The sequence below is a fragment of the Phoca vitulina genome, unplaced genomic scaffold (genome assembly GCF_004348235.1).
Source record: "Phoca vitulina isolate PV1807 unplaced genomic scaffold, GSC_HSeal_1.0 scaffold47, whole genome shotgun sequence".
NCBI classification, from domain to species: Eukaryota; Metazoa; Chordata; class Mammalia; order Carnivora; family Phocidae; genus Phoca; species Phoca vitulina.
The window spans coordinates 9,862,830-9,886,561 of NW_022589750.1; the positions used below are offsets into that span (position 1 = coordinate 9,862,830).

The 23,732-nt window shown below is 44.6% G+C and overlaps 1 protein-coding gene across 8 annotated transcripts in view; it reads right to left on the reverse strand.

Moving 5' to 3' along the window:
• The window catches only part of SPECC1 (sperm antigen with calponin homology and coiled-coil domains 1), a 268,987-nt gene that overhangs the window by 75,127 nt on the left and 170,128 nt on the right, over positions 1 to 23,732 (reverse strand). For 7 of the 8 annotated variants that reach the window (XM_032431932.1, XM_032431934.1, XM_032431931.1 and 4 more), the window contains 3 exons: positions 14,960 to 15,167; positions 11,669 to 11,742; positions 11,117 to 11,295 (listed from right to left, as the gene is read on the reverse strand). In XM_032431932.1, coding sequence (XP_032287823.1) covers positions 11,117 to 11,295; positions 11,669 to 11,742; positions 14,960 to 15,167 — 461 coding nt within the window. Of the gene's footprint in view, positions 1 to 4,752; positions 6,880 to 11,116; positions 11,296 to 11,668; positions 11,743 to 14,959; positions 15,168 to 23,732 lie in introns of those variants that run through there. The other variant, XM_032431938.1, reaches the window with a different exon arrangement.

Below are 23,732 nucleotides of genomic sequence, written 5' to 3' on the forward strand. Positions count from 1 at the left end.
TAAGGTCAGTGGAAGTTTAAAATATTTATTTACTGATCTTTTGGGATCAGTTCTCATAAGCTTCGGTGGTTGGATTTACCTGTCCTTAGTTCTCGAAGCTTCCTTCTGTTGTTTTGTGATCAACGTGAACAGAAAACGTTTAAGTGAAGCAGAACTTAACCACACCTTTGTCTCCACAGCCCCTTCTTTGGAGTAAAAAAAAAAAAAAAAAAAAACCAAGACACTGATGACTTCTTTGAAAAAATATCAGGAATTTCAGAAAATTTTTTAATTGAATGAGTTGGTTTTTTTGTATTTTCCCCAGTGTGTTATGCAGTATAAAATCAGGTGTGGAAGATGCAGAAAGAGAATGAAATCAGGTTAGGTATAAGCAGGAAAAAAAAAAATCTCCAATTTCTGAACCAGCCATTCCAAGGAAGGTTGGAAACAAAGTGGGCCACTTTCTCACCAGCCCATTTAAAGGACCAGCTACCAAGGGCTTTGCAGAAACTCAGGGCACCCTTCAAAGGGAGATCTTGTCTAAAAATTCGTTTTTGTCTCATTCCTTGATAATTTAATGAAAGCAATTCTACATCTGCTCAAGCGTTTCCTTCAATTACCTAAGTTTCTCTGTGATTCCATATATCAAATGATAAACAGGAGTCCTTTGGACTCCGTAAGAACCCAGCAAGGTGATAAGAGCCAATTCCCAGTCCTCCTCCCTTCAGATACCCAAAGACCATATTTCAACGGATCAATCTGCTTGGCCAGAACAGGAAGTCAGTTTGAGAAAACTCTGCAAGTTGTTTAAGATCAGAGAAGCTGCTGAACTAAACACCCCCCATGTTGTAACAGGGACGTGCATGTGTGTGTGCAAGCATGTGTGGGGTGGGGCGGGTAAGGGGATTCACGAAACAAAGCCTGAATTGAACCACCATAGAAAGCAGTTATTAAGAACGCTATTGGTTTTATTTAGTACAGTACTTTCATCATAAATAGATTTGAAATTCCTTTACACCAGCCTGTCGTACGATTGCCTGGGATCAACCAGTAACAACTCTGGCAAGAAATGAAGTATTACATTTTCTCTGGTCCAGGGAAAAATAAGACCCTGTATTCTATAAAGGATACTAAGAAATGTTAAGCATACAGCCAGGTGTACGGCAGCAAACTCATTAAATAAAGGAAAACCTTCAAGGTACCACTACTGGTTAAGGATCTGTTCTAAGTTAGCTATTGCCTCCTGAAGACAGATGTTAGACTCGAAGGTCAATCTGTAAAACAAAAACCACACGTATATAGAGTCAAGGTGAGCCTCGAAAATCCCCTGAATCACCCAGAAGTACAGCGTCCATGGTTTTGAAGGTATAACTAACTGCACACAAACATACCAGCTTTCAACAAGCCTAGGGCGTTCGGTTTCCCTACAGCGTCGAACCAGACCCTCTTTCTTCTGGGGCATCTCAGACGACATATCCACCACGTGCTCGGGCGCCATGTTGAAAACACCCCAAGTAAGGCATGTTTCCATCTGCTCCCAGAATGTAAAGCCATGATAACAACGGATAATTTTCACACCAAAAAAAAAGATGTGTATAACTCCATAGTAAGTACCATGTGTCTTTAAAAAAACAAAGAAAATTATCTAATTTAATTTTCAAAAAAAAAAAAAAACCCACCTCTGTAAGTTATCATCCCTTATTTTAGATGGAAAATTTGACAAGGTCACTTGGAGGGTAAACAGTGAATCTGGGACGCAACTCCAGCTCTGTTTGACCACGGCTTTCTCAGATTTTCTGTGAGGCCTGGGTGTCCTGTGAGGCATTCCAGGCATATCTAAAAAAATAATACTGATGCTATTTCTTCTTAAAAACTTTTTTAACACATATTTTTAAAAATACTATCAGTATTTCATTGCTCTTATTTTTATGCAAAAATCTGCTCTTAGGAAGTAGCAACGCATATTTGAGAATGACGGGCAGTTGGAAGCAAGGACCACGTCCCACACTCACTGTTGGTCTACCTTATCTATCTTTTGTTATAAGTTAAACATATATATGCACGTGTGTCTGCAGTTACCTTTTATTTTAAAAATGTTATCGAATCTCTCTTATTCACTGGTCTCCTTGTTTGGTTACAGAATGGTCTTCAAACGGTGTGGTTTTTCCCCAGCACCTACTTCATCATACAGGATACCTGGAGGTGGTGTCTATTTTGATCCAAGGATATGTGAGCTCTTGTACATACTCAAAGTATTCAGAAGTTAACTACCTCTGGGAAATGTCACATTACAACTGCTACCTTCCCAACTGGCAGATCAGTATCCATAAAGAAGGTCAGTCATGTCGATCACGTGTTTGCAAGGGCTCTTTCTTGAAAAACTGAACAAAGCCCAGCTCCAGGCCCTTCCCGGTGATGGAGAGACTTCTCACCTAGGACTCCCCTCCACGCACCCTGCTTTCGGACCATAAGCCTAGCTACCTGAAGTTCTGTTCCTTGTACGTCCTGTCTCTGTGCCCTTGCTCACTGTATGCCCTTAACCTGGAATGCAATTTTCTCAAAATATTTCTTACTGTTATGCATGAAACAAATCTAAGAGAAGTCTGCAGCTCTCGAGTGAGAGAGAAATTAGTTAAGTATTCTGTCTCTCAGGTATCCGTGTTTTTCCGAACTTCGTTTTCGAATTTCATGTTCAAAATAAACATAAAACAAACAGGGTAAGACAGCAGTTGGAACACAAGCATCTTCGTCTCCAAATCCCAGCAGTAAGAGTCGTAAAAATTCGGCGTCAGCACTGGAAACTACAGGAAGAGATCATCTACGTGGCTCAGACTTTGAGGAATTTCTGCTACATAGAGAATAAGTGGGGTGGGGAGTATGGAAAGTAAATACTAAGGCTTTATCCCCAATTCCCTTTCAAAGAAAATGAAGACGTGGGGAAACTCCAGTGAGGTCCCCTCTTTAGAGGGCCAGGGCTGGGAGGAGTGGGGGAAGCCCTGGGCATGCAGAGCATTCTTCCTGCAAGGGCTCAGTGACATTAAGATAGGACTGTCCGAGGAGGCCAGAGATGGTTTATCCCAGGTAAAAGGACAGTGGCAAAAAGGGGCAGATTAAGAAGAGCCACGGGACATCCCTAGAATAGACAATGGCCAAGCAAAACTAGGCCAGGATGCTGGATCCCACATTGCAGTTTCGCCAGGGAAGGAAATGGACACAGATGAATTTCACCCACTAGGAACCTATTCTTCCTCTGTATTCCATTTGAGCTTCTGTGTCTCTGATATGTAACACAAATTTACCTTAAAGAGCCTCCCTTCTGGTTTAAGATTTTAATAGCAGTCAGCGAAAGTGGGTACGGATCTAAGCAGAACCTATAGACGTGGATCCTGGGCAAATGTCAGGTCCTGACACATTCACCCATTTAAGCAAGAATAAGGGAGGGACAATTATCGGTTCTGTCCCAAGACGTGCCCTGACCTATGAATATATTCCATAATATAAAATGAAGAGAATAGCTGCACTCAAGAGACAGTAGGCATTTATACATTTATGACAGGAAACAGAACTACACGCTTGATAGCATCTGCCTTGAGAATACAATAAAATTCAAGAACAGAGGAAAATATATGAAATATAAGAAAGAAATATATGAAATATAAGAAAGAAAATATATGAAAGGCCGAGTCTAAAAAGTGGTATCAGCAATCTAATAATCCCATTAAAATATTTTAAAGCAGAACCAGCTCAAGAGAAAAAGAAATGAGGGCATACTGGGAAAGTCTCTCTGAATATAGAGAAAATAAATAACATAAACACGGGATTTCGATTTGGTGGGCAGAGGATGGTTCTGATCATAAATGGTGCTGGCATGACTAGATGTCCATCTGGGAGAAGACCCATACCTCACATCAGACTAAACAAAGAAAGGCAAATCAAATATCTGACAGAGAGAGAAATAGATAAAGAAACTGTGATAGCCTATCTTTCTGTAAGATGAGGGTAGGGGAAATCTTAAACAAAAACAAAAAACCCAGACACAGTAAAGGAAAATACTAACATACTGCGTAACAATACAAAAATTTCCATGAGAACGATGGTAAAGCCAAAAGACCCATAATATACTGGGATAAACACACATTCCTAATAAGATGCTGATTTATAAACGGATAAGAGAAAAACAATCAGCCCGTGAAAAAATAAGCAAAAGTGCTAAACGAGCAATTCTCAAAAGAGGAAAAGCAAATGGTTAACATATAAAAATTTCCCCGGGAAAATGCAAATTTAAAGTACTAATGAGATAGCATTTTTTGCTTACCATATCGGCAAAAATTAAGATTAATAGTATCTGCATCTGCTCAGGCTGTGTATAGACAGGTACTCTCATCAAGAATAAAATGTCACAAGTCTTAGGTAAATAATCTGGCAAATCTATTAAAATCAAAACTGCATATCCTCCAAGGTAGCAATCATACTTTTAGGAACCCATCCTATGAAAATAAAAACACAACTATAAGGCTATGTGAATAAGGGCTGCTCTTATGCCATTATTGGGAAAGAAAAAGAAAAACTAGAAAATACAACCTTGATGTTCACCACTATGACAATGTTTGAATATTCTAGGGCACATCCGTCCTCTGGGACACCACGCAGCTATTAAAGTGAGTTAAATTCGGGGCGCCTGAGGGGGCTCAGTCAGTTAAGCGTCTGACTCTTGATCACAGCTCAGGTCTTGAGCTCAGGGTTGTGAATTCAGGCCCTGCACTGGGCTCCGCGCTGGGCATGGAGCCTACTTAAAATAAAATAAAATGATAAAAAGATAAAAAATAAAATGAGTTAAACTCGTAAATATCGACCTGGAAGGATGCCCATGATACACTGTTGATGTCTTTTATAAATCTTATAAAAAATATAAAAATGAACCCTATGTATTTGTATGAGTAGAGGGAGAGGTAAAGAAAAACAGACACACTGTGAACACTGATTACCTTACAGGGTGGTACTAGAGAGGGAAAAGATGAATATTTTTCACTATACACCACCATTTTGTTACCAGGATACCTAAATATGCATAGCTCAGAAAAAATCCAATATATCAAATCACCAAGTGATCTATTTATTTTTACAGTTCAACAAGATAAGCCTGGACTTCAAATTCCATGTACTAGATTGTTTGGGAAACACTGGCATTCTGCTTCAACAATTTAGGCAAAATTAGTTATTTTTGCTCCTTGCCCTCTTGTTCCAATAATAAAATCATTTTTAAAATTACATTCATAATTAAAATCAGCCTGCTGTCTACAACTTGTATTGAAAGTCCAGCTTGCTTCTGGCTCAAATTCTAGTTATCGGACATGGCCTTCGAGTTCTGAAACCACCTGCGCTAGAAACCCGAGGACAAACGGACATGAGGGCCCTGCAAACACGTGGCCAGTGATTACAAATCAGGCAACAGACTCTTCCGAATAATAACGTATTTATTTAGCACTTCATGAATGCTTAATGTATAAAAATATTCAACGGTACCCAGACTAAAGACAGCTTGGAATACGGGGTTGCCAAGTATAGCTGTGCATCTGAAGTTGAGGTGATTTTGTTTATATTGGAAAACACCTGGCAAGTGAATGTGGTATCATTCCAAAAAAATCTCAATCTGAGGTAAAGATCTCCCAGTAGATAAACTGGACGATGCCAGTGAGCGTCTAAGCTATTTTCAAGGAGGAGGCGTCGACCTCTCTTCTGCCACCAGGCGAAATTTTTCTAGGGATTCTGGGCTCTCCAGCTGGACACGCCAAACTGTGCACCTGAGTGAAAGAGGCTTCCTGTTCCTCACGTCCTCCCACCAGACGGGGGCTCCTGTCTCGTCCTGGGGACATAGCAGAGACCCGCCCCCGTCTGGACGGCACGGTGGCTCCTCGAGTGAGGATGGTGGCTGCTGAATTAGGTGCAGATCTTCACAAACCCTGTACTTCCCAAGTTTAACATCCCACTCTGAATTCTGGATCACTCTGAATCATCCACTTCTGGATCGAAAGTCTTTCAATTTCTGGGTTAAGTTTTATTCCTGAGGCATTTGTTGTAGTTGTTCCTTAATTTTTAGTCAGATTCCCAAGGGCACTGCCACCACGTGAACGGACTGGTTCAACTACATCCTGTTTGATCAGCCAAACATCGATTTGTGTTGAGCCCAACAGAGACTCTGGAAATCAAACCCCAACTGAGGGGTGGCTTGTTTCCGATGAGGTCATGAAGTCAGACCCCAGCCTGAAAGGGCTCGTTCGAGACTTGATATAAAGGAAGCAGAACTTGCTAGCTTCTTCAGAATGAGACACGACACAGACGGCTTCCTATTTTGCCATAAGTAGTGTTAATTCCAAGATTATCAGACACCATGTTCAAGAGGAAGCACAGAAATAAACTCCAAAAAGTAAGACACAGGCATGGATCGTGTGCACCAGCGACCCATGCTCTGCATTTGTTCTGTCCTTTGCTCTCTCTGCACACCCTAGTTGCATATAAAAAAGCTTCACAACATGCTTGTACTCTGTTTTTTTTTTTTTCCAGAACAACTTCATCTTATGCTCCAAATAAAAGACTGCCGAATCTTCTGAGAAAAAGAGAGAAGGAAGGAAAAAAAAAAAAAAAAAAAGAGGGAAGGATCATCTTTGATCGTGCAATGAGTTGATTCCAAAATGTAGAAAAAAGGTAAAGACACTTGATCGCCATGACTCTGTGTGAAACAGTGGCGGTTATAAGGAGACAATCTGGCTCTTTGTAAAGAGGTAATTTCTCCCCCACATTATTCCCCCTCTCATATAGCAATGGCTGTATTCTCCCATCATGGCAAGGGCTGGGCTGTCTTTCTTCCAGAAAATGCTCTGCTAGCTGACAGAGACCATGGAGCTGTGAAAACAGAAATGGAGGGGGGGAAAGGCTCATAAAGGAGTTACTTGAGGCAACATGATCTCAGGCTACAAACAGAAGATTTAACAGGTGCCACTGACCCAGAGGGAAGAGCTAGTATCTAGAATAGGACCAATGTGTTTTAAATCCTACTCCTCTAATTTTTTTTTTTTTTTGGAAGTCAAAGGTCTTTGGACGGAGAAAACATGCCAAAGACTTCAGAACACCACTACTGGGCCCCTCTCCCTAGACCTCCTCCAACAGACAACGTGTCGGGGAAGTAGAGACGGCCAGGATGCACAAAATCGGGTGCCTCTGTAATTTACAGAGTGGCTCGAGCTTCCCTCTACTGTCCTACAGTCAAGGCCAAAAAAAACAACCCAGAAAAAAGGATTTCTTTCAGTATTGAGGCTTAGGAGTCCTAAAGGCCTCGGGGAAGCTCATGTCCACGCTTTGCAAAGCAACTCTGTGAAGATGGGGGCCGGGGGGCAGGGCAGCAGACCCAGCTCGTCGCGATTCCGGGCCATGTGTCCAATGCCGTCGACGTGGATGCCAGCTATGAAAGCGGAAGGCGTGGAAGGCTTGTGATGCCAACGTGTCAGGGGCCCCCGAGGCTCTGATTAGGAACTCCCCCCGAGGACTGGTCCCCTTCTGGCAGGGCTAGGGCGGCTGTACCAAAGTTATCTGCAACAAGAGAGCTGGAAAAGGTATCTCAGTGACCCCGAGCATCTACACCACCAGCTCCCACACTCGGCCTTTCAGTGACGGCTCTAGGACCCGCGGCTGTGACGCACAACAGTTGTAAGGACAAAGAGATGGCACAGGCAGGCAACTGACAGTAGGGCAGGATACATTGTGCACACAGAGTTAGAGCCGATTCCAGAAGAGTCTGGCAGTGATGGGCCACCATGCTGCTCGCTTCAGAGGTGACGATGCAGGAACCAGTGGAAGAAGCTAGACACGTTCTGAATCTCAGACCTTCTGCTTAGAAGTCCCTACTGCTAATTAGGCACCGACGTTTAAGTGTTTTGTTAACCATCTCTTTTTTAAGATGTTTTCCGTGGATGTTTATTGGTGTCATAGGATGAACGGTAAAAATCGAGTAAGTCACCCTAAAAATAATGGCCTTTAGTGTTTCAGAGTGAGAGAAAAAAGGTATATGGTCTTTCCTGTTACTGTTCGAGAAGCCCATGTCATGCACTGCTGGTCAACAATGTCCTTCGTGTGGCCCCATCAAGTCACTGAGGGGAGCTGCGTGTGTGTGTTCTCTGTATCTGGAGGCCAGGCCCCAGGTCTCAACTTTTCAGGAAAAAGGCTTGATGTTTTAATTTCGATGGAAGTTTGAATTGCAATGGCTTGCTCTTAATGGCTCAAGGGTGGAAGAAGCCAAAGTTTAAAAAGTTATTCATTATCCTTTCATCCCTTAGTTTGTAAGTGTCCAGCAAAAACAGATCACTTCCAGGTACCTAAAAACTACATTGGCTTGTTCAAATTCCTGGAAGAAAAAGAGGAGGTCCACAGCCCAGCTAAAATGTAGAGATGCCACTGTGTCCAGCAGGTTCCAAGGACCGCACTGGACAGATGGTACGGTTGGCATGTGAGTTCCTCACTCCCCCATCGGAGAAAGGCCAGCTGACCAACTAGTCTCAGGGAACAGTGGAGCTTACAGGGATCTTCAATCACGACCCGCTCTCATCTCCTCGGAGGAAGGGAGCAGCTGGGTCTGGGAAGGAAATCTTGCCAGTTGGTGGCAAAGACTAGAGCCTCGTTTCCCCATCTACTCTTCACATCCGTTATTCTGACTCCAAAATAAAAATCCTTTTGAAGACATAGTAAGACTGAAGATTGCTAACGAGCTGGTTCTTAGAATTTTCTAAAATCCTACTTGCCTGACTATATCCCCTCAAATGCCTGTATATGCAAAGTGAGAATGCGAATCTGTTAATGCCATGTTAGGATCAAGGTGCTTTTCAAGTGCTCTTACCTTCTCTTGGTTGTACTTGGAGGACCTCATCAGAGAATTTTCTGCAAGTTCTTTGGCTGTGGCTGAACCAAAAATGCCTTTTGAGTTCTCATGAAATGACTGTCAAAGTCAAATCCAGTTTCAGTCGAGAACCCATTCGGCCAGGATGGAAACACTATATCGCTTCAGGACCTTTGAGGGTGTGGGTTGGTTTCAAGTCTTGCTCAGGGGGCAGGTTCAGGACGTGGCCGAGCCAGCAGCGAGTAACTTTCAGAGTCAACTCTTTAGAAGGGGCAGTCTGCAGAATCAGGGCGGACACTGGGTCTGGCTGCTGTCTGAAACCCTGCCCAACGCAATGACAGGCCCCAAACCCACTGATGCCTGTGGGGTTTCAATCATATGCCGTGTCCTGGGCTGGTGTCAGCCCTACAATTTTGAAATGTTTTGTGATAAGGGATTAAACTGCTGGATTTGGGTGGTAGGTTTGCAAATCACCAGAAATATCATAAGAGAAATGTACCGTGTTTGTAAAAAAAATAAGGTGACTCTATGTTTGACGATGTAGAATATCGTATATGGATCCTAATCATCAAGATTCGTGCAGAGATTTCCTACGGTATCAGAGTTCGAGTTGTATGATCTGGCCTGTATCATAGAGTCCAGGTAAGAAATGCAGCAGCTTGTACAATAACTACATGAACTTGAGACTCGTCTTTTACCATTTATCTTTACAATAACACATGTACGAAGTGATGCAAGTTATGATCTGGTTCCTCTTCCAAAGACACACATCATAAAAGCAAGACAAGTGGACAAATTAAACAGAAGCACAAAAGCAAACGAGGCGACTCGTGATCCCTTCAACAGGGGACACTCTCAGGTCTAGTCTTGCGATTCCCCTTCCTCTAACTTAAAATTCACATGCTTTGGTGGCCAGAGGGTATAGGTGTGACTATAAAACAATGATCTTGATTTTCAAGAGTGAATCATGGAACTAGCTACACACATCTTAATCTGAATCCTTCTCTACAGCCTGTTTTTAAGCAGGCTCCATGCCCAGCGTGGAGCCCAACGTGGGGTTTGAACTCACTACCCTGAGATCAAGACATGAGCTGGGATCAAGAGTCAGACGCCTAACTGAGCCACCCAGGCGCCCCTACAGCCTGTTCCATATAAAACTCATAAATAAAGGAAGGAGGGACCAACTGAAGCGAGTTTGGTGAGAGAATCAACACAGAATTCTGAGAAGAAATCTACTTTTTCTAATGTCATGAAACTCACAATAATACATCAGACCCAGAGGCTCAGAATCTAGCCAATGAACAACCCTCTTGATCCTGGAAAACTTGTAAAGAGGGCCAACTGCACAAATCAGCATTCAGAACTTACTAAATCTGATTTTAAAATACTATGTTTCATATTTGAAAGACATCTGAAAATTCAAAATAATTTCCTAATATCCAAGAATCTCAAAGTTAGGGAGAATTATTCCGGACTAGCGACTGGGAACACTGCATTCCTTAAGGCCTGAAGTAGTGTTTGTCATCTCGTCTGTGAACCCTTTAAATTTCAAATAATAATGAACTTTGAGCTCACTTTAGCAATACCTTCCTCTGAAACCTCGCTGTTAGGAAGAGCTTTCTGGAACAACACACCGCGTGATTTCCCTCCCTCGGCACAGAAAAGGAAAGTCACGTGTCAGCCAGATGTATGTTTTCCATGCTCATCCTTTTTAATAAAGTGGGCTAGTTCAAGGGCTTTTGGAGGCAGCCCCCAGGTGTTGCCAAGGGAGAAGCATGTCCCTGGGCCATGAGGAGTGGGTCCTTTCTCTGGTGGCAAATCCCCCAGGAGTGAGTCCAGTCTTGCCCACGGCATGAGAGGGACCCACGCAAGGTGTTGCCGTGGCCCGTGGAAGTGTATGCTCCCCTGCACTAATAAGCACCAAGATGAAAGGAGCATCCTAGACGTACTTCTATTTTTTAAATGTAGGAGGACACTTGGCTAAAACTTTTGCACACAGGTGAGTAAAGAATTTTCTCACTGCCTCAGGCCAGAGAAGGGCAGTGGCCCGGCCCTGAATGGACCATTCCTGGTCGTGTGGTGGTGGCAGCAGAGGTCGAGTGAGCTTAGGAGAGAAATAAAAGATTCTGCACAGAGAGACAGAGAAGCGCCACGTCTCTAGACGGCGAAGGCTCATGCACGGTGAGTAAGGGAGAAGCCAAGCAGGTGCGGGTGCCCGCAGACTCACAAACGCGGGGCTCTGTCGTGACCGACCTGCCGTGGCTCTGCATGTCCCCCAGCTCCTTCTGCAGCCTGGCGTTCTTCTCCTCTTCCTCCAGCAACCTCCTCTTCACGGTACGCAGCTCCTGCTGAGCCTCACACTTGATGTCGTTGGCCACCACCACCGCCGTCTGCAGGTCCGCCTGGAACCGCCTCCACTCCTCTGTTTCCTCCTGAAAATGCCAGAAGCCACGCTGGCGTCAGAGGCCGGCCGGGGCCAGTGTGTGGGCAGGGGCCCCAGGGGCCCCACGTCAGGCAGCCCTTAGTGAGTCCTGCTTCAGTGCCGTCCCACCACCGGGAAAAGGCCCGGCCCGGCTGGGAAGGACGCTCTCGTGCTGTCAGCGTTTATCCTGAAATTCAAAGACTGCTTTGATTTTGTTTCCTGCCAACACTACTCTGTGGTTCCAGGGCCCACGGGAAGGTACTGAGAAAGCAGGCTACAAGAGTCAAGAGGGTCTTTTTCGAAGGGTTCCAAACCGAAGGCGGGGACGCGCTTAGTAGAACGGCAGAGAAGGCTCCCTATCCCCTGCTGTAGCCAAATCTCACCTTTATCTGCTTAGTCAGAGTCTTCAGCTGCCTTTCCAGGTCTGACTTCTGTTCCTCCAGCTTGATCACGTTGCCTGGAAATAAACAAGTCAAACAGGAGTTGGAAAAGGCGCCAGACTCTTGGGAGAAAGTAAGCGAGGTAGCGAGGGAGCAGCTCCAGGTTTCAAATCCATCCCTTCTGCTATAAATTCCATCCTCAGCACCCTGAAACCTGGCAGCTAGAAACTGGAGGTTCTTCCAACACAGAAAATGGGATGGTTTGGGGAATAAGTGGTGTTGAGTTAGGTTATACTCTCAGATGGAACAGTCAGGCAGCACTATGGGAAGAGGTCTGAATAGCCACTCGGATTTATTAACACTCACTCCTGGCCCCCCTGGTGGTCACATATTATGGTCCTGAATGTCCTTTATCGCTGTGAGGTAGAGGGCTTTTGTATAACAGAGAATATGACTGGTTATTACTATGGTGGCTTTTAGACCAGTTGCTAGAGTCGTGGTTTTTAATTGTAGTTAGACCAGAGAATCACCTGGGAAGCCTCTCAAAAGCACACCTGTTCAAAGCCCCAGACTGTGACCCACAGAGCGGGAACACCCATGGGAAGACAGGATCTTGGGTGGGTGCATTTTAACAGCTCCAAAGGTGACCTGACCGCTTTCTCTAATTAAGAATATCCTCAGTCCCCTTCTCTCTGTGCCTCTGATTCTTCCATGTTGCTACCAGAGTCATTTCAATTTAAATCTGATCACGTCCATTACCTAGTTAAAATTCTTCAATGGTTCTTCATGATTCGTTCCAGGGCAGTAGCTGTCTATTGAGGATATGAATCAGAATTATCAGAGAAGCTTCAAAGAGAATAAACGACACACGGTCGGGTCCCACCCCAACCATTCTAATCCAGCATGTGGGGCCTGAGAATCTGTGTTTGGGGTCAATGAGGCAGAATAAGAAATCACTCCTTCACTTCTTTTTACTTTTCTGTCCATTTCTCTCGAGGATCTTATAGGGAGGAGTGACTGGTCTCAGGCTGGATTTGTGTGTCCCTGGGCCTCCTAGTGAAAAGACATCTTAGTACTACCTTAACACCCTGGACAGAAGTTAAAAAGCTTCTCAAAAGACAGCCAGTCTACGTTATTTTCAATCTTGGATTATGTTAGGATACAACCATAGGGAATGGTGTGACATCTGCTCTGGACATTAATTATAAGCTAGTTTTCTTGGTGGGGTTGTGCTTGACTTTTAAGGATTTGGGGACAACACAACCAAATTCTCATGAGCAATATATCACAGAGACAAAGCAAAACTGGACTTCTCTTCTTTGACTTTATACGCTCTTCAAGTATGGTGCTGTTTGGAAATATACACTGCCAATGGTGGTGGGTTTTAGTTATCTTCTCAAGCATAATTACTGAGAACTGTCTAAATGATGCTGACACTGAATGCTGATGTTCTGTAATTCTGTTGTGTATCGCATCCAGTGAAGGATGGAACTCTGGTGCTAACCAAGCAATCAAGGTGTAGAATATACAGTCAACTCTCATGATTTGTGGCAGTTACATAAAGTCGCCATGCACGCCGAATTCGCAAATACTGAACTTTGCTCCTACGGGAAATACAGGGTTCGGTTCCTGCAAGCCTCTGATCACAACATTTTTATCAAAGGAGACACTACTTGTGTTATACAGGTTCGTTTGCCCGTGTCCTTGTAAAAAAAAAAAAAAAACAAGCCCGTCCCATCAGTGCTGGAAACCTGCTTACCCACATAACCCGTTTCCTGCGTAACACTCAGTAGGTATTTTAAAAATTCTTCAGCAGCCTCCTGATCGACAGAACCTGCCTCGCCTGCAAGTTTTTACCTTTTCTCACGCTGTGAGGCCTTCCAAGCCTCAAGAGCCGGCCAGCACTGGCTCAGGAGGGTCTAACGCTTTTCTGACCCTGGGAAACATGACTGTAAAATTCTCTGGTTTTTAGTTGCACAATAATGTAGTCCGCTATTTTTTTTTTTTTTTTAGCCAGACATCATCTTGTGAATCCGCAAATATAGCTGCTTTTCAATCTTTTCCACATCTGCGTCACATGCCACAGATTTTACTTCAGCATTTTCCAGAGTGGTGAATTTCTATCTTCCTTTCTCTGGAAGTTTTTGTTAACATTGAACTCACAGCCAACAGCACTGAAACTCGTGCTTGAACAAAGTTCGTCTAACACTTATTTTCTCCATTAGGCACATCCCGGCTTTCCAGCCGTAGGGACCCCAGACGGCATTTCAGGACTTCATTTAGGGGCCACTCTATACAGTGAAATAGCCAAAAAAAAAAAAAAAAAAAAGCACAAAAATATTAAAAACATGGCACCAAATAACCACGAGAAAGATACTTGTTTGCAGTATGACAGCTGAAACAAGAAGAAGGCAAAGGGTCACCTTGTTCGAGCTGAGCTGGGAATGCACTTGGGGAGACTAAAATTTTTTGCCGCGCTCTCTGTGCACGTCTGCAAATGATGTGAGAAGTGCCGTGTTGATTTTGGGGTTACAAATAAATTCTGGCAAGCAGGTGAATTCCCAGATATGGCTTCCACAAATAATGAGGATGGGCTGAACAAGTCGGGGAACTTTTCAGGCAACCAACTACGCTATTTTTAGCAATGGTGAGTGTCACCGAAAGCTCTGTGCATTAATTCCTTTGTGACAAAAGCAAAACACATTAGATGTGATAATTTGATAAAGCTTATTTGGACAAAGCAGGCAACGTTTAACTAATCCCTTTTAATGTCTTTCCCTATTCAAAGTAAACAATGAGTTCATAAAGAAGCCAAATATTGGAGCCTCTTTGGTGATGAAGTGGCCGATCTCTAGAAGTTACTTGATATCCTGGCTTAATGGGACACACGCTAGAACTGTTTTCTCCCTAGCCCATTGTTCAAATCCATCTGACCATCTGTCACCCGTCTTCCTACCCGTCAGATCCAAAAGACAATGCTCTGTCAATACCCAGTGAGCGTGGGCAGTGGTGTGGCTCATGCACAGTAGACCTAACACTCCAAAATGTGTTTGCTCTTTTTCACAATCACCCCGTGCTGCTGACTTGCGTTCAACAATCTTTCCTTCCACACTACCCACTTTTCCAGTTAAAGAGGTTAATCATTCTGCCTTTCTTGACTGCCTTGTTCCTACAAGACTGCCGAATACGAGGAAGGAAGACTTTTCACAACCATTCTCACAGACCCTCCCAGGCATTCGGTTCACATCGTGCTCACTCCTGATCCACGTCTGACCAGGGCTCGAGTTCACTTACTCTCTAGCTCACTAATGAGCTGGTTGTTATGTAACTTGACAGCCCGATGCTGTTCCACCTGATCTTCCAATTCAAATATGGTTTCCTTCATGTCTTTAATCTCCGCATCACTCTCGGACGCTTTCTCTTGCAGTTTCAGGCTGGTTCGGCTCAGTTGTTCTGCTTGATGATCACATATCTCCTTCAAGTAAGAATAATCCTTTTCCACCTAAAATGAAAGGAAGGGTGCCTGGTCAGTTTACCAGGAAAGAGTTCCTCACCTATCAGCATCAGGCTCATCCATGCAACGGTGGAGGAAGCTCTTGGCATGTGCTATACCCTGGTATCATTTCTGTATTCTTAGCCTCGGAAATAGCCAAGGCTATAAATATACAGAGAAACGTGATTGTCTGCAAACGGCCAAATATGGTGGAGCCTGTGTCCCTCCCTACAGGCATGAAGGAAGCTGCAGGTAGTCAGGTGCCCTGCGGTCCTGTGACTGGGTGCAAGAGCGCTTCCCTGGGAGGCTCTGGTACTGCACCCGGAGCGCTGGCCCGGATGCGGGCGAGGCTCCCCTCCGCACATCTGCTATGGAGCAGCGCCCTCTGCTGGGGAATCCAGGAACAATGCCCCCGAGACCCGACCGATCCCCTGCAAACGCCAAATGTCTTTAGCCATAAGGTACTAGCGGGTATGGTGTTTCTTTAGAGAAATGCGACATTCATGTGACGGAGAACACCAGCTGAAGGCACAGAACTGAAACATGGGCATGCAGCAGACACAGAGAAGCGGCACAGGACAAGCACTCATTTCACCTTTTCAATTCTGAATCATTAAACATTTTAAATACACAGAAGAGCACCCAGAGTGACAAGATAATAACCATGTGCCCAAACGGACTTCACAGTGATGAAATTTTGCCACATTTGCTAAATATTTTTACTTTAACAGGATTTAGTAAAGTCCCAACCTTCTCTCCCGCCCCAGAGAATAATTCGCATTATCCGAAAAGTGGTGTGGTTGTTGCTTGAATGGTTTTTCACTTTTACTGCATATGAATGTGCCCGAGATAATATACAGTATTGTTGTGTTTAAAAATTTATTTTATCTTTTGTTTTATTTTTAAGTAATTTAATCTCTGCACCCAACGTGGGCTCGAACTCACAATCCTGAGGTCAAGAGTCACATGCTCCACTGACTGAGCCAGCCAAGCGCCCCATTTTAAAATTTTTATACAAATCATATTATACTATAATTATGCTTTTGCAGTATACTGTCGCACTGTATTACATTATATGGTAAGATGCTTTTGTCCTGTACTATACTATACTTTTTATGCTTTTGTAAAACTTTTTTAAAGATTTTATTTATTTGAGAGAGAGAATGAGATAGAGAGAGAGCATGAGAGGGGGGAGGGTCAGAGGGAGAAGCAGACTCCCTGCCGAGCAGGGAGCCCGATGCGGGACTCGATCCAGGGACTCCAGGATCATGACCTGAGCCGAAGGCAGTCGCTTAACCAACTGAGCCACCCAGGCGCCCCTGTAAAACTTGTTTTTAACCGTGTTTTTGAGATGTAGCCACACTGATATCCACGATGTTCTGTCATTACTTTAAATGTTTCATAGTATTCTGCTGTCAGAAAAGACCAATTATTTTAGTATGAACTATGCCCCTTTTCTATAGTCCTTTAATTCATGTTACCAAATGGCCATATATTTACCAATTAATGTAAGGCTGGTACCTAATAGATGTCTTCCTAGATTTGGGGGCATCTCTGTATACATGGGGGGCCCCGAGTGAACATCCGATGAATGGATAAATGGACACCGGACAGCAGGACTGCACTGTTTTTCAGTTGGGATGTTGTGATCAGGAATAAATAAAGAAGGAAGGAAAGAAAAGGGTGGGGGGGAATGAGGAGAGAACCAGCATGGGAAAGAACCAGAGCACGCCGCCTAACTTAAGGGTGCGCACTGGTCTGTGAAACGGATATTTCAGTTATAAAGGTGCGTGGCTCCACACTGCACAAATGCGTCATGGTAGCTGCTGCGGGACATCGAGGGGGCCGGACTAAGCTGGAGCCAGGCTGCCAGACTTTAAATGCCAATTCTGCCCATCTAAGCTGTGTATGCAACGTTAGATGATAGTATAACACAGGTCCAAGAAGACTACAACACGTGAGCCCGAGCAGAAGTCTTCGACCGGACGAAAGCTACATAATAAACCCAAGCCGATTTCTATGGAGAAAGGAGGCAACGCGTTTTAGATACGAGAAGGTTGACGTCTGACAGCATTTGAGAAGCGGCCAAGGCGGGCGGCTTGTCAGCCCTGCCTCCCGAGTCAGACCGTGGCTTTCTGCAGAGCTGGCCGGGCTCCGTGTCAGGGAAGCCTCGGGCTGAGGGCCCGCTCACCTGGCGTCTAGAAACATGCATGTTACTTGGGTGGGACTATTGTGGGCCAGGAGTGAAACTGGAGGGTGTAACCAGGGAACCAGAAGGATGAGCACCCCGAGGTGGGGGGGTCTCCACGTGCAGCTGAGGCTGCTGGCCTCCCAAGGGCCCCGACCCAGCTTTACTTCCTTCGTGTTGGCTTGTCGTGATCACAAGCACCAAATGGTAAGCAGAGCGGTGGGGAGGGGACCCTGGGATGGGTGCTGCGGACGGCTGGGGCCATTGAACTTGTAAGTCAGTATGCTGTTTCAAATCACACACATCATTCTTCCTTCTTAATTTGGGAATCATTCTCTCAAGTTTAGCAATATATTCCAGAAAGCTCTCTTATGAAAACCAACAACAACAACAACAGATACTCTTAAGTAACTTCATAATTTCTGCCTGCAGGAGCTTGCTGGGTAATAACAGGCAGCTATTGTTATATTCATTTTACAGATTAACAAATGGAGAGAGGGAGAAGTAAAGCCACTTGAAGAGTGCAATTTATCAGGTAGCTAGGGCCAGCACCTTGTACTGCCATGACCCTCTGGAGTTCTAGGTTGCCGTCCACGGGACTGGCCTTCCCACTGGCCAGTTTTTTCGTTCAACAACTACGCTATCAGACAACCAGCAAAGTGATTTCCAATGTCTTCTTTTCAGAAAAGAAATCCCTCTCACGCATCCAAGGAAGACCTCTCATCTTCAAAAATCAACTTGCTCTAGACATGGGGTGTGCAGAATTGCATTACAAACAGAGTCAAATGAATTTCCCCAGGGAGCCCCAGTCCTTCCTGGAGAGGGATGGTTAGAGCCAGTCCCAGAGGCAGATGGCAGCAGAGACCACTCGGGACTCCCCCACCCTGCAGGGCTCAGCCCAGTCTCCAGCCTTCCAGGATGGGGGACACAGGGACAGGGAGGGCGGCTCCGAGAAGAGATGGGGCGAGAACGTTTCCCCTGGCTGTCAGACACTGAAACCGAGGAAAAGGTTATCATCAAGGGTCCACACTCCCAGACACTGGAAACTACTCGCGTCACTTCCAGGATTGGGCCAACCTTTCTGGCCTGAGAACTAGATGTTCTCTTCTGGCCACATTCCTGCTGTCCCCACCCCGCAAGCTCCCCTGGTGACCTCCTACTCCCCTCAAGATTCAGGTTGTAAATCAAACAAAAGGACATGTCCTGATGACTCAGGGTTTCACTGTGGATTTCTCTATTGTGTTCTAATCAAGTAAAGTTCTCCTCATTCGCTGAGACTTGAAAGGTGGTTTTCTTCCCACCCAAACTCTCTGGCCTTAAGACTACAGTGTGTCAGAGTCCTCAGGTCTGCCCCAGATGTTTTTCTGTCTCTTCACTGCCACGGAACCAGGAAGCAGCACAAATCAGTGATGAGGAGTAACAGTTCTGGGGGTCAGACCCCACTGTGAACCCTGGCCTTCATCAATTCATCAAGTTAGCTAGTCGCCGAGCCATTCTCTGCCTCAGCTTCTTCGGATGCAAAAAATTAGATAACGACAGTATCTTTAGCATAAAATTACGACGATTAAATCAGATTAGATGATCTAAAGGGTTGAAGAGTCCTAGCACATATAAAGCCCTAAAATATTAGTTATTATTAAAATATGACCATAATTTTATTTTTTAACATATTCATAGCATTATAGCAGCCTCTCCCCTAATTCGGTTACAAGTGTCTGTAACATTCACTCATTTATTCAACAAGTATTTCCTGGATATCTAATATATGGAAGAAGTCACAATGTTAAAATTACACAGCTGATCCGTGAACAAGGGGAAGGGGGCATTTAGGGGCACCAACCTCCCCACCACAGTCAAAACTTTATGACTTTACTGAACCGGAACTTTTGACTCCACCAAAACTTAACCACTAATAGCCTTCTATTGGCTGGGAAGCCTTATCTATAACATAAACAGTGGGTTGACATATATTTTGTATGTGATATGCATTATGTACTGTATTCTTAAAATAAAGGAGATGAGAGAAAAGAAAATGTTATTTAGAAAATCGTAAGGAAGGGGGAAATCGGAGGGGGAGACGAACCATGAGAGACGATGGACTCTGAAAAACAAACTGAGGGTTCTAGAGGGGAGGGGGGTGGGAGGATGGGTTAGCCTGGTGATGGGTATTGAGGAGGGCACGTTCTGCATGGAGCACTGGGTGTTATGCACAAACAATGAATCATGGAACACTATATCTAAAACTAATGATGTAATGTATGGGGATTAACATAACAATAAAAAAATTTTAAAAAAAAAGACAAAAAAAAAGAAAATCGTAAGGAAAAGAAAATACATTTACAGTACTGTACTTGCTGAAAAAAAAAGCCCACATATACGAGGACCCGTGCTGTGCAAGGGTCGGGGGTACAGAATGTGAATGTGAATAAACTTGGAGTGATTGCTTTAGTAACTTCACCAGGAATAAGAATGTGTTACTTCTGTTGTGTTTGTTTTTACATCTAACTTGGTTCCTCCAAAACTCCTTTTGCTTAATTCTTGGCCCTGTTCCGAATATATATTGCTGATGGAGAGCCAGATTTCATTCATGCTGACCAAAACTTGAACTTTTTTTTTTTTTTTGGTAATGCTGCCCTGCCAAGCAAGGTAGAGGAGAACATGCTAATTCAGTTTACACTTTTGTTATGGAAAAAGAAAAATGGCTATAATAAACACTCCAAGAAGAGGGTCAAAATCTGTATTTCACTTTGGAACTTTCTAGATTTTCCAGATGAGTGCTCACAGAGGGGCTTCCCGAGTGCTCACCCAGGAGAGACAAATGCTGGGGCTTTGCAGACAAGTCCTAAGGTCAAGTGAAGGGAAGAATGGTGTTCAGGCGTAACGTCAGGAAAGATATGAACATATCTGAAGGGAAAAATGGGCCCCTCCGAAGGGAAGGGGGAATCAGCCCAGGAATTCCAGAAGGGAGAGCCCACACTTGGGTCCACGGGAGAAGCAGCGCCCCCTCCTCTAAGTTACATGGAGGCACAGGGGGTAGGAGCACAGATCCAGCGGGTCTGGTCCTATGGGCAAGACCACCCTTACTCAAACATCGGATGTCTCCTGGCCAAACCCTCAGGTTCAGCTCCCACCCCCCTGCACAAGGTTGCAAGAGCAGAGCCCTACAGGGCAGGGGGGGCAGGGAGGAGGTTGGGGAGCCGAGGGAGCTGGCAGTCACGCGACATGTGACTGCTGTGTGTCCTGGGCCACATGATTGTCATGTCTGACCTAATAAAGGACAAAAGGGCATTCTGGCTCCACAGAGGCCACTTCCTAAGCTCCAGCTCCTGGTGCACAGCAGGCTTTAAGCCCTGCGCTACCAGGCCGGGGCCTGAGGCACAGTCCCTGAGCAACGGCCCCCCGTGAAGGCTTCCCGGTGCAGAGCCTGCAGGCCTTTCCCCAAGCTGCCTGGACAAGTGTCTCCACTTGACTTCCTCGGGAGGACTGGAAAACAGGCTCTGTCACACAAATTTCTTGTCCTTTCCTTTCCTTTTTTTTTTTTTTTTTTGAGAGAGAGAGAGAGCGCACGTGCAAGGCGGGGGTGGGAGAGGAGGGGCAGAGGATGAGGGAGAGAATCTTAAGCAGGCTCCACGCCCAGCTCGGAGCCTTAGATCATGACCTGAGCCGAAACCAAGAGTCAGATGCTTAACCGCTGGAGCCACCCAGGCGCCCCCACACAAGTTTCTTATTGCCTTCTGCTCAGCATGAAGTCACAGGACTCTGCTCTGCCCAGAGAACTGATAAACTGTTGTCAGCCAAAGGCGCTGGAGACAATAGGGAAACGGTCTGAGCTGAAGACCACCGAAATGTCCGTGTCTTCAGCCTGAACAATTCAACCATAACCGACTCTCCCAAGAGTACCCAGTGCATGATGCACGAAGGGGAAGTGATCCCTACGTTCTCCTGAACTCCACCACACAGATTCACCAATACTTCTGAGCTCCTCCAAGACGCCAGGGACGGGCAGGCGGCTTTCATACGAGTGATCCTAGCCGATCTGCCGTAGGGACGATGACCTGACAGAGCTCAGGGCCCATCCTTGTCACATCTTTCTCTCAAATTCTGGTTTTGCCACTTGTGACCACTGGCCCCCCCTAATTAGTTAGGCGTGGTGACCAATACTGGTCACACAGGGATTACTGTACCCCTAGTTTTCCTTGACCACTCACAGCAAGTGTTTCTTTATAATCTCCTTTCTCTTCTGGAAGAGACACCTGAGTTTCTATAGTGAGAACTAAATCTCTAAGGATACCACCTATAAGCTTTTGACCTTGGGGGGAAAAAAAAATCAGTATTTTCTTTTAAAACTTCTGTGTTTCAAGCCTTGTAAAAACATTCTAACTTGAAATCAAGATCCCGAAACAACTGAAAATTTGAACGTCAGAAGAACATAAACCTGGATTGCATTATTGTCCAGAAAACCAAGAATCTCATGCAACGACATGCTCCTTGCCGCTGGCTGGGGCAGCCGTATGAGAGGCTTACAGGAGGGTGAGCCATCAGGACTCTGGAAAGGAGACCCTTCCTCAAAGTCGTACGGAGGCACATTTTATAATCATACAGGAAGCTGCCAGCAGAATTTCTGTGTTGGAGATCAGAGAAGCTGACAAGAATAGAGATACTAGCTGGAGACAAAGAAAGGAGAGGAATAAAAAGCCTCCAAAATAATCATAATGATTGTAAATGTCCTACCAATTTTCCATTTACTGTGGGGAACAGATCCATCTTGTGCCCCCCCTCACCCAAAGAAGTAAATTTTAAGGCTTTTCAGAGGCTCTTCTCACAGTATCTGACTCATTTATGTAATTTAGCCAAACTGGAAACTTCTATGGACTTACTACATCTATCAGATCATAGGATGGTTTGGTACTGCTTTTCCTCTCTGTAAATATGTGATTTTGTTATTTCTCATAATACTCATATTTTGCCAAGAATTAGAGTGGATGAATGAAGAGTTCGGGTAGAAGTTGTTTATCACCAAGAAAACTGCTCGGTGATGAACAGGACACTCACCTTGACATCTGCTTAAGGCAGTTAAACGTGAAAGTTCTACGCAAAAATGTCTGGTGAGGCGATTGAGAACCGAAGAATTAGGATTTACCCCAGGAATGCAGAGATGATTTAACACTAGACTACCTTGGAAAATCCGTTATGTAATTTATCTCATTAACAAGTACAGAAACCACCGTGATCACATAAAAACTACTCTAAGATCATGGCCGATGTATAAGAACTACAGTAGATGTAGAAAAATTCAATCTCCAACCTTTTTAAAAAAAAAAAAAGCAAGCAAAATACTTGTATCACTCAATAAAAGGTACACAACAAGTGCTTACAACAGGCATCCCTGACGAAATGTTGAAGGCACTCCCTTTAAACAAGGCCAAGGTCCCCGCACCACCACACCTCTATTCAGCACTGTGCAGCAAAGAGGGGCCTGCCCAAAGTCACAGACTGAACCATTAGCTAAGTCAGGAGGACCCAAGCTTTCCACCTACCAGCCCACCACCTTCCCATCTTTCATGATGGTTTTGTGCTGAAAGTGTTCCTGTTTCTTTGGGGCATGAGTCCCTTACATCTTATAACTTGAATTCATGGTTGCTGGTGGATAGTTGATATCCTGCATTGGGGCTTCTACAGTAAGCTTCCAGGCAGCCTAGAAAGTCTGGGTTTTTACCTTTTCGAAGGTAACAGAAAAGGACAGGAAGGTTAGCACAGTTTACAACTCGACTGCAATTACAGATCGGTGGCTCTGTACACGTAAGACAGGGCAAACTTAGGGGCGCCCGGGTGGCTCAGTCGGTTAGGGGTCTGCCTTCGGCTCAGGTCACGATCCTCGGGTCTTGGGATCAGCCCGAGTCAAGCTCCCAGCCCAGTGGGGAATCTGCTTCTCCCTTTCCTTCTGCCCCTCCGCCTGGCTCATGCTCTCTTAGATAAAGAAATAAAATCTTAAAAAAAAAAAAAAAAGCACAAATTTACAGACCTAAGATCTCAATACATATAAAAGAAACTCCTATGTGACATGGTGCTTCACATACTCTTACCTCAGAATACCAGCTAGAGCTCTTTCATCCTACTGACAAATGTCTGATCATTCTAATCAGCAAGTAATATAAAAATATGGGATATATGAATAATGTAACAGCTTGATTTAAAACATATATGCTGTACCTTGTACTCCACAGAGATTGCAAACCTTTTTTCTTTTTCTCCAAATAAGACTTAGTATGTCCCAGAAAATTCTAAATTTTATTGTCTTCATGTAGCTAAAGCTATAATAAAAGGCAAATTCATACCTTTAAATGCTTTCATTATCCACCAAGAAATGACAGACTTAAACAGAGAAT